Raw genomic sequence first — 12,108 nt, 5'->3', positions numbered from 1 at the left:
ATTTTAGGCTCACATTGTATTAGCTACAGACATTTTTTAATAACTAGATATTAGACATAATTATAGAGTACCGTAACATATATCTATCCATGACTTCAAGTGAAAAATCATCCCTCACAATGTCTAACTGAATTCATAGTTATAACTAAACTTTATCTATGGATGTTGAAGGAGGCTTATTAATGTGAAAAAGAAATTATTTCATTTAAGTTGTCCCCTCATATTTATTGTTAACCAGAGAAGCAGATATTTTGAATGACTAACATTTTTGTGTTTGTAGGTGTGGTTGTCGGTTCTATTTTTAGTAATTATGATAAAAGAGCTTAGTGAAACTAGTCTGTTTGTTGTAAAGAAGTGAGATGTCCATTCAAAACAACTTATTAGTGATGGAAGCTGGCAAATGTTTGGGCTCAAATTCACAAGTAAACTTACAGACTTCCCATAGCTGTAGGAAGAAACCCTCAGTAAATAAAACTGAAATTTATTGTAGTCTCCACCACCTCTTCAAATTTAGAACCAGTGCTTTGTTCCTTTTTGATTCTTCATGCCTGGTATTTTATTTTTAAAGCCAATCCCCCAAAGCTAGCTGTTTTCTATTAACTTTTTCCTCGACAATCTCCCTATGTGACAGTTTAAAAGAACATAGTATTAATGCAATATGTAAAATATGATGTAATTAATTTGTTCATTTGTTTATTAACTTTCAGCTGAGGAAAACTTTTGTCTAAAGAGTTTTGTCCACCTTGGTTTTGTTGTTAATAGGAATCAGACTTCCCTACATGATGTGGCGTAAATGCTTTGAGTGAGAGAAGCTCAACTATGTCTGTAGTTCTCAGGCACCTTTCAGTGCCAGATGTATTCAGCCAATAAAATGCGTACACTCACTCTGTGGAGTGCTATGTGCTTTGGAAGTGTTTCCATCCCAAACATTTAACTAGTAGAGATAAAACCATGGAAACTTTTAGTTCCACCAATCTCCACTCCCTCTCCCTCCTCTTAGCAGAGCACACCAACTTTTCAGTGCCATATATAATACTTCCTTTGTTTATTCATTTAAGCTATTTATTATCATTAAAAAAAAATCTAACAGAATCAACAGAAAAAAATATGTTGAATAAATATGTAGAATACTTGTTTGGGAATCTAGTGATACATATACACTTAGAAATGCTACCTGTTTATTTAGATACCACATAACCAAGTCATACCTACATTTATTTGTGCTTTAGTTTCATACTGGAAATTTTCAAATGTATATTTATCAGATCTTCTTTGTCGCATCTTAAATAGTCTGGCGCCACGGTTACTGAGATGGGATAATTCTTCCAACATGATGTCTCTGGGGATGCTGACTTTTTTGCCCAGGTGCATGCCATCTACATCTGTAAAACAACATTCATGTGCATGAAAACCCCAAGGTAAGCATTTTTAAATGCTTTGCTAAATTCCATAATTTATTGCCTGCTATATGCTAGTGTAGTGGGTAAGACAAAGACAACTTACTCAGACTTTGGCTTGAATACTAGTGCCCTTACTTTCTAACTCTTGATTATAGATATGTTACTTGTTTTTCTAAGCCTGAGGCTCTTCATCTCTAAAGTTCAGATAATACCTACTGAATATGCTTGATATGAGGATTAAATAAAATACTTCATATAAATCACTTAGCTATGGTACCTGGCACATAGAAAGAGTGAATGAGGGGCACCTGGGTGGCTCAGTCATTGAGAGTCTGCCTTCGGCTCAGGTCATGATCCCAGGGTCCTGGGATCGAGCCCTGCATCGGGCTCCCTGCTCCATGGGGAGCCTGCTTCTCCCTCTCCCTCTCCCACTCCCCCTGCTTGTGTTCCCTCTCTCGCTGTGTCTCTGTCAAATAAATAAATAAAATCTTAAAAAAAAAAAAGAAAGAGTGAATGAAAGTTAGCTAATAATACTATTAGTATAATTTAGTGTTTCCAAATTTAATGAGTTTTCAAACAGCACCGCTTATAGTTGTTTTAATAAGTTCTGTTTGGCATCCCACATTTTTATGTGTGTTTCAGCTATCCCTGTTGCTTGAGTGCCTACCCTTCCATCCATGCCACTCCATTTCCTTATCTCTGTCAAAATACCATTCATTCTGCAGCCACCACCAGGAGCCTAGTATAAAGTAGGCAGGTGGTAAGTACTGAATGAACAAATCCTTCCCAATTCAGCTTAATGCTATTTCTGTGAATCCCTTCACTAAATCTCTATTCATAATTATTCATGCCTTTTTCTTTCTTTCTTTTTTTAAGATTTTATTTATTTATTTGACAGAGCGAGAGAGAGAAAGAGAGCACAAGCAGGGGGAGTGGAAGAGGGAGAAGCAGGCTCCCTGCTAAGCAGGGAGCCTGATGAGGGACTTGATCCCAGGACCCTGGGATCATGACCTGAGCTGAAGGCAGTTGCTTAATCAACTGAGCTACCCAGGTGCCCCATTCATGCCTTTTTCATATCTCCATAGCACTGAACCACAATTACTTGATTACATTTTACTTAGTTGATGGTTTGTATTTTTTTTGTTTTAGTCTTTGTGTCCCCCATGCCTTAAATAGAGAAGATGTCCAGTAAATGACTGTTATTTTCTATTTTTAGTACTGAGGGACTTTTTTTTTTTTTTTAAGATTTTATTTATTGATTTGACAGAGAGAGATAGTGAGAGCAGGAACACAAGCAGGGGGAGTGGGAGAGGGAGAAGCAGGCTTCCCGCTGAGCAGGGAGCCCGATGTGTGGCTCGATCCCAGGACCCTGGGATCATGACCCAAGCCGAAGGCAGACACTTAACGACTGAGCCACCCAGGCGCCCCTGAAGGACTTTTTTAAAGTTGAAAAGAGATGAAACTCCTCTATTTTCTCCATTAATCAGGAATATATTTCTGTGTAACCCACAGAATTCTCTTGCCATTGTAGACTGCTAGTAAATCACAGGAAGAAAAATTGGGCCATTAGTAAAATAAATAATTAATTATTCTGATTGACTAGGGCAACATTCTTTGATGATGTGACAAATTAACCCTAATAATTAAGCCTTTGGAAGTGTTAGGGATGAAATAACAGAATTACTTGAATTTTCTCCTTATTTTGTTTTGGAAAAAAATCAGTTAGTCTACATATTTTGATGTTATGTGGAGAGAAGCTCCACTAATCATAAAAATTGCCTGCATTTCTACTTCTACCTGACAGTGATGAGGTAGCACTATTCTCCCCCGGCTGAAGCAGTGTCAGACCAATATAGATGAAAAAGAAGGCTTAAATAAGAGCAAGAGTCTTGGAACATAATCGGAACATTTCCAAGCTCAAATAAAAAATCTTTTCATACCAGGAAACAGGAAGATCTCAAACCCAGTGAAAAAAAAGACAGATGTCAACATGAGATGACTGAGATATTAAAATTACACAACCAAGATTTCAAAGCAGCCACGATAAAAATGGCTGCTCAATGGACAGAGACAGCGGAATAGAGGGGAGAACGGGAAAAAAAATCTGTGAACTGGGTGACAGAATAATAGAAATCACCCAATAAGAAAAACTGAGGAAAAAATAAACTGAAAAAAAGATGAAGAAAGCCTTAGGGATTAATGGGACTAGAACAAAAGATAATTTGTGTCACTTAAGTCCCAGGAGAGGAGAAGGAAGTGGGGCTGGAAAAGTACTCAAAGAAATAATGGTTGGGGCACCTGGGTGGCTCAGTCAGTGAAGCAGTTGTTAAGCATCTGCCTTCGGCTCAGGTCATGATCCTGGAGTCCCAGGATTGAGCCCTGCATCAGGCTACCTGCTTGGCGGGGAGTCTGCTTCTCCTTCTGACCTTCCCCTCTCCCATACTCTCTCTCACTCTCTCTCAAATAAATAAATAAAATCTTAAAAAATAATAATAATGCTTAAAAACTCCCCAAATTAGGCAAGAAAGATAAATTTATAGAGTCAAGAAACTAAGAGTGTCTTATATAAGATAAATCTATAGAACTTCACAAAATATATTATAAACTTCTAAAAATTAAAGATGAAAAACCTTGAAAGCAGCCAGAGAAAAATGACAACTTACCTATAGGGAGGGAAAACAAAAATGAGAATGACAGTGAATTTATCACCAGAAACCATGAAAACCAGGAGAAAGTGGCACAGAGTTACTGAAAGAAAAAAACTGTCAACCCATAATCTGATACCCAGTGAAAATATCCTTTAGAAATGAAGGAGAATTTAAGACATCTTCAGATGAAGGGAAACTAGGAGAATTTGTTTCCTAGAGACCTATCCTAAAACAATGGTTCGGGCAGCTATAACAAAATACCAAAGACCAGTGGCTTCTAAACAACAGAAATTTATTTCTCACAATTCTGGAGGCTGGAAGTCTGAGATCTAGGTGACAGCATGGTTGGGGTTCTGGTGAAAGCCCCCTTCTGGGTTGCAGATTGCAGATTTCTTGCTGTGTTCTCACATGGTGGAAGGGACAAGATAGCTCTCTTGGACCTCTTTAATAAGGGCATTAATCTCTTTCATGAGGACTCCACTGTCATGACCTAATCATCTCCAAAGATTCCATCTCTTAATACCATCACAGGGGCATTAGGATTTCAGTATATGAATCTGGTGGGGACACAAACAATCAGACCATAGCAAAAAGCTAAGGGAAGTCCTTTAAACAAGAGGGAAACAATAAAATATGGAGCAAAGAAAGAATACAGTGAGCAACAATGTGGGTAAATACAATAAGCTTCCCTTCTCCTCTTGAGTTTTCTAAATTATGTTTGATGTTAGAAGCAAAAACTATAACACTCTCTGATATAATTATAAATGTGTGTAGAAGAAATAGTTAAGACAATTATATTGCAAACAGAGGAGGATAAAGGGACATGAAGGTAGGTAAGTTTTCTATACTTCACTTGAATTGATAAAGTGATGACATCCGTAGACTTTGATAAGTTATGCCTATGTAATGTAATTCTTTTTTTTTTTTTTTTAAGATTTTATTTATTTATTTGACAGAGAGAGAGAGACAGCGAGAGCAGGAACACAAGCAGGGGGAGTGGGAGAGGGAGAAGCAGGCCTCTCACAGAGCAGGGAGCCCTATGCGGGGCTTGATCCCAGGACCCTGGGATCATGACCTGAGTGAGCCAAAGGCAGAGCCCAACGACTGAGCCACCCAGGCGTCCCACATATGTAATGTAATTCTTAGAGCAACTCCCAAAAAAGCTATTACGGATGGACTTGAAATCACTATAGATAAATAGAAATGGAAATCTTAAAAATGTTCAAGTAAACCATAGAAAAATAGGAAAAAGAAAACAAATAAGAAACAGAAGCAACAAACAAAACAAAAAAAATAAAATGATAGAGTTAAGCCCTAAAACATCAATAATCACATTAAATATGAGTGCTCTAAATATATCAATTAAAAGACAAAGATTGCAGATTGGATTAAAAAACATCCAGCTTATGCTGTGAGTTGAACAATAGAGGCAAGTTGAAAGTAACAGGATGGATGGCCACCTAGGTGGCTCAGTCAGTTAAGCATCTGACTCTTGATTTTGGCTCAGGTCATGATCTCAGGGTCATGAGATTGGGCCCTGTGTTAGGCTCTGTGCTCAGCGGAGAGTCTGCTTGAGATTCTCTCTTGCCTTCTCCCTCTGCCCCTCCCCTCACTTGCACACATGCACTCTCTCTCTCTCAAATAAATAAATAAATCTTAAAAAAAAAAAAAAGAAAGAAACTAACAGGATGGAAAAAGATGTATCAAGGAAATATTAATCAAAGATCAGGAGTGGTCATATTAATATCAAATAAAGTGGATTTCAGAGCAAAGACAATTACCAGAGACAGAAAAAACATTATATAATGATTAAAATATCAATCCACCAAGAAGACCTAGAAATTCTAAATGTGTATGCACCAAACCACAACAGCAACAACAAAAAGAATTAAAGAACAGAAAGGAGAAATAGACAAATCCACAGTTATAGTTGGAGACTTCAACATCCCTCTCTCAACAAAGGATAGAACAACAGACAGAAAATCAGCAAGATATAAAAGGACTCAATAATACCATTAACCAGGAAGATCTAACTGACATTTATAGAATTAGATTCTACTGAACAACAATAGAATGCACATTCTTTTCGAGTGCTCATGGAACATATACCAAGGTAGACCATATCCTGGGCCATAAAATAAACCTTAACCAATTTAAAAGAGTTAAAATTGTACAGAATATGATTTCTGTTTACAATGGAATCACATTAGAAATCAGTAACAGATAGTAGGAAAATCTCTAAATATTTGGAAACTAAACAACATACTTCTAAATAATCCATGGGTCAAAGAGGAAGTCTCAAGGGAAATAAAAAAAATCATTGATCTGGGAATGAAAATGAAAATAAAGCATGTCAAAATTTATGGGACACAGTTAATGCAGTGCTGAGAGGGACATTTATAGCACTAAATGCATACATTAAAAAAAATAAAAAGTCTTAAATGAATAAGCTTCTACCCTAAAAACCTAGAAAAAGGGGGCACCTGGGTAGCTCAGTCAGTTAAGTGTCAGACTCTTGGTTTCAGCACAGATCATGACCCTAGATCAAGCCCTGAGGGGGACTCTGCCTTGAGCATGGAGCCTGCTTACGATTCTCTCTCTCCCTCTTCCTCTGCCCTTCATCACCCACTTGCTGGCTTGCACACATGTACGCATGTGTTATCTCTCTTTCTCAAAAGAAAAAACAAAACCCTAGAAAAAGAAGAGCAAAATAAACCCAAAGCAGGCAGAAGGAAGGAAATAACAAAGATAACAGCTGAAATAAAAAACCAGTTAAGCATGGAGTTGAGTTTTGAAAGATAAATAGAATTGACAAATCTCTAACTAGACTGACACAGACAAAAATATAAAAGACACAAATTACCAATGTTAGGAACAAAAGAAGGAACTACAGGAACTACACACATTGTAGATAGCAAATGGATAGTAAGAGAATACTATGAACAATTGTATACATAAATTCACATAAATTTGAAAACTTAAAAAAAAAATTCACCAATTTTTTAAAAGCACGAAGTATCATATCTCACCAATATGAAGTAGAGAAGTTGATTAATCCTATAAATATAAAGCAATCAAATTTATAATTTTAAAATCCCCCCAAAAAGAAATCTTTAGAGCTAGATAATTTCACTGGAGAATTCTACCAAACATTTCAAAAATTAACACCCAATTCATAATCTCTGCCTGAAAATAGAAGATGAGAGAACAGTTCCCAATTTATTTATTAAGCTAATATTACCCTAATGCCAAAACTAAAGACAACACACAAAAAAGAAAGCTACAGACCAATATTCTCCATGCATATAGAAGTAAAAATCCTTAACAAAATATTAGTAATTAGAATTCAACAATATATAAAAATTATACTACACCATGAATAAGTGGGGTTTATCCCAGGGATGCTGACTGGTTCAATATTCAAAAATCAATATATTCCACAATATTAATAGGCTAGAGAAGAAAAATTACATGATTATACCTTTGGGTTGAGGGCTGGGCAAAACACTGTTGAACTTGACACCACAATTCATTAGAGGAAAAACTGATAAATAGGACTTCATCAAAATTAAAAACTTTTGCTCTGAGAAAGACTTTTACAAGGATGAAAAGACAAGCTACAGAGAGGGAAACCGTATTTGACAACAAGCTAGAGTATATAAAGAACTCTCAAAACTCGCCAGTAAAAATGCAAACAATCCAATTAGAACATGGGCCAAAGACATGAAGAGACATTTCACCAAAGAAGAAATACAGATGGCAAATAAGCATACAAAAATGTTCAACATCATCAGTCAATTCAAATTAAGGAAATGCAAATTAAGACCATAATGCAATGTCACTATTAGAATGGCTAAAATGGGGCACCTGGGTGGCTCAGTTGTTAAACGTCTGCCTTTGGCTTGGGTCATGATCCCAGGGTCCTGGGATTAAGCCCCGAGTCAGGCTCCCTGCTCCGCTGGAAGCCTGCTTCTCCCTCTCCCTCTCCCCCTGCTTGTGTTCCTTCTTTGGCTGTGTCTCTCTCTGTCAAATAAATAAATAAATAAAATCTTAAAAAAAAAAAATAGAATGGCTAAAATGAAAAATAGTGATAGCTCCTAATGCTGGGGAGGGTGTGGAGAAACTGGATCACTTACATATTGAGGCCGCTCTAGAAAGTAACTTAGTAGTTTCTGTTAAAAACCTACCGTAGAACTAACAGTAATACTGGGCATTTATTCCAGTAAAATGAAAGCTCATGTTCACGCAAAAAGCTATGTATAAATATTCATAGCAGCTTTATTCTTAATTAAAAACAAAACAGAAATAATCCAGTTGTACTTCAATGGGTAAATGGTTAAAAACACTGTGGTCCATCCATACCATGGTACTCAGCAATAAAAAGGAAAAAACTATTGAGATATACATCTCCTGGACCTATCTCCAGAGAATTACACTGAGTGGAAAAAAGCCAACCCCCAAAGGTTATACACTATGTGTGTGTGTGTGTGTGTGTATCATTTATATAGCATTCTTGAAATGAAAAAATATATAGAGAGAAATAAAGAGCAGAGTTGTAATTGGCAGGAGTCTCTTGACTATTAATAACAATATTCTGGTTGTGATAGTATACTATAGCTTTGCAAGATGTTACCTTGGGGGAAATTAGGAAAGGGATGGGATATCCCATGATGGGATAGCTCTGTATTATTTCTTACAATTGCATATGAACTACAATTAGCTCAAAAAAAAAAAAAAAGCTACAAAGCCATAAAAAGATATGAATAATCCTTAAGTGTAAATTGCTAAGTGAAAGAAACTAGTCTGTAAAGACTACACACTGTATGGTTCCAACTACGTGGCATTCTGGAAAAGGCAAAACTCTGGAAGACGGTAAAAGAATCAGTGGTTGTCAAGGGCTTGGGGGGAGGTAGTAGGGATAAACAGTTAGAGTACAAGGGATTTCTAGGGCAGTGAGACTATTCCCTATGATACTATAATGGCAGATATATGACATTATGCATTCGTGAAAGCCCATAAAACACTACAACACAAAGAGTGACCTCTAATGTAAACTATGGACTTTAGTTTTTTTTTTTTTTTTTAAGATTTTATTTACTTAATTTAGAGAAAGAGAGAGAGAGTGCATGTGCATGAATAGGGGAGGTACAGAGAGAGTGAGGGAGAGGGAGACAATCTCCAGCAGACTCCACACTGAGTGCAGAGCCAGCTCAGGACTTGATCCCAGGACCCCAAGTTCATGACACCAGCCGAAACCAAGAGTTGGTTGCTTAACCAACTGAGCCACTCAGGTGCCCCTGGACTTTAGTGTTTAATAGTGTATCAATATTGGTTCAGCAGCCATAACCAATACATCACACTAAGGCAAGATGTCAGTAATAGAGGAAACTATGTATTGGGAAGAGAAGGGGTATATGGGAACACTCTACTTTCTGCTTAGTTTTTCTGTAAACCTAAAACTGCTCTTAAAAAAGTGTATTATTAAAAAAAATTAAATAAAAAAATTCATAGCCCCTCCTAATGCAAGTGGAGCAGCTTTGTCTGCTCTCCAGTATGGAAAAAAAAAAAAAAAAAAGCTATGCTTTACAATCCCCAGGGATGGCAGGGATTGCCTACGAAAAAGGAATAGGAGGAAGAGAGCAAAATAAATGAGGGTGTTTTATAACAGTTGCCTGGGATTTGCTTGCCAAACCTGTTGAGTTCTACAGGGAATATTTGCTTTCATCTATTTGCGAGTGTTTGGAATCTTTGTTACTGTGTGCTTGGAACATGGAAGGAGAAGCTAGGTTATTTTTCAACATATCTATGAATATATACCTCCATATTCTAAAGAGAGTGACAGGGTGGGCTCTTTCAACTTTTTGATCCTTTTTTTAAAGATTTCATTTGTTTATTTGAGAGAGAGAAGAAGAGAAAGAGAGAGAGAGGGCACAAGCTGGGGAAGGTCAGAGGGAGAGGGAGAAGCAGACTCCCCACCGAGCAGGGAGCCCCACGTGGGGCTCCATCCCAGGGTCCTGGGATCATGACCTAAGCCGAAGGCAGATGCTTAACCAACTGGGCCACCCAGGTGCCCAACTTTTTGATTCTATAATCAAAATAGCAAGTTCCCTTTAGATACAAAGGATAGAAGAAACAGTATTGCTTATACTTAGTGCAGTTATGGGAAGGGGGAATCTCCTTTAAATGTTTCTCAAAACAATTCAATTAGCAATGAGAGAGAGAGAATGAAATAGTAACACAAAAAGTCAAAATCTACAGATTTTTTTCCATTCAACTTTTCTAGAAATACATATTCTATATAATGTAATATATTACAAATAATGTTTTTAAACACATTTAAGTTTTTCCTGAAAAACCTTTCTAATGGGACATTTTCAGGAAATGAAAAATGCCCCAAAGCAGGCAGCCACTAAAAAACGTGGAGATGACAATCTTCATAGTTATAGAATCTTTCTCCTTACAATGAAGGCTACAAAGATTTTCCATAAAGAAACCAAAACAGAAATGCAATTTTTTTCTTCCTCCCCATTTCTGTTACTGTTTTGAGTCATTACAAACAGTTAAATGAAAATAGAGGTGTTAGAAAAAGGAATAGCATATTATTATATTAATTTCTATATCTTCTAAATTCTAAGCTATAGCGTAAGTTTAATTCTGTGACTCCAGACAGAAATTTGAGAAAATGTTTTTATCTCATTTCCTTCTTTTAAAGGCCCTCTGATATTAACTGATTCCACCAATGTTTCTGAAATAACCACATGACTTAAGTAGATTCCATCCTGCTGGTCCCTGTGATTTACAATAATCTTCTGGGGTGTGTTTGACCAGAGTTGATCAGCTTGGTGATTGATTCAGAAACAAGTACAAGACCTGATCCAGGTCAATGAGAGTGAATATCAGGACTTTTCTCTGTGCATGTTGTGCCGAAGATGCTTTCTTTATCCTGCTGCATGTAAACACGGAAGTATATTGCCCAGGGAACTATTGGCAAGTACTTGGTAGAATGATAGAGCCAGGCTTGGGATGAAGCTTACCCCAAGGAAATCAAAACAGAGACAGCGAAACCAGAGAATCCTTGGCAGCATACTTGAGTGGCTAGATGAAGCCCTACAAGATCACCTCTGAACTTTTCAGATATATGAGCCATAAATTCCCTTTATTGTTTAAGCTAGTTGGCTTTGGACTTTCTCTTATTTTCAACTAAAAGCATGCAGATATAGTTATTCTCTCCAGATCTTCATCTCACTGATGTAGGTCCAAAAACTATATTAAGACGGGAGTCATAAGGAAGAGTGAGGAAGACCAGCCTAAAAGCCCAGAAGTAGGGGCCTCAAAGAGGAAAGAGAGCAGAGAGCAGAGCTATAACAAAAATGGATATACCGCTGGTCATGGACTCATCTGGTTTCATAAGATACATTCACTCCTTTTTAGCAAAGCACTAGAACCATCACTCAAGCTGCTACAAGGAATAGATGTTCAGTAAGAGCCATGAGGAACTTACCTACTAATCAGCTGGCATATTACTAGTAAATTTGTATCATAAGAGAGGAGAAATAAGAGACAAAAAGGAAAAAGGAGAAGGTGCATAAAATAATGGACACTCAACCTCTTTTCTTATTCGTCACACTCCATTCCACTTCCTCTAAGCCTACATTTTCTCCCTCCTACTCTGTGATAGACAGTGAGTTAACTGGCTTTGAGTGGCCATCTGAAAGTATTAAGGACCTCTGGGGCCAGAAATACTAGATGATAAGTCAGCATTAGAGCAAACTTCTACTGGCTCACAAGAGTTGACTGATAAATTTTCAAGAATTCTGTGAGCCAGTAGTTAACTTCAGTAAACACAGCCCTAATTAAACTTAAATTATATAAATTTAATAATTAGAAAAAGTATTTAAAGACAAAGCAATAAATACTCAAAACATATCACTTTTTAAGTCTTTTTACTGCATTTTGCTATTACCTATGCTTCTAATGTTATTTCTATCTGTTTGTATGTGTATGGTGGAAACACTGTATAACGTATTACTGAACATATTTTCCTAAATCTCCATTCAGTG

General features: G+C 36.9%; 1 protein-coding gene across 3 annotated transcripts in view; it reads right to left on the bottom strand.

The window, feature by feature from the left end:
- MYOZ2 (myozenin 2) overlaps positions 1–12,108 on the bottom strand; it is a 39,265-nt gene that overhangs the window by 20,253 nt on the left and 6,904 nt on the right. For all 3 annotated transcript variants that reach the window (XM_035030346.1, XM_035030348.1, XM_035030347.1), the window contains one exon: positions 1,213–1,382. In XM_035030346.1, the coding sequence (XP_034886237.1) occupies positions 1,213–1,382 (170 nt within the window). The remainder of the gene's footprint in view (positions 1–1,212; positions 1,383–12,108) is intronic.

The sequence above is a fragment of the Mirounga leonina genome, unplaced genomic scaffold (assembly GCF_011800145.1).
Source record: "Mirounga leonina isolate KUSES-001 unplaced genomic scaffold, KU_Mleo_1.0 Mir_357, whole genome shotgun sequence".
Lineage (NCBI taxonomy): Eukaryota > Metazoa > Chordata > Mammalia > Carnivora > Phocidae > Mirounga > Mirounga leonina.
This window is presented reverse-complemented; position numbering and strand designations above follow the sequence as displayed.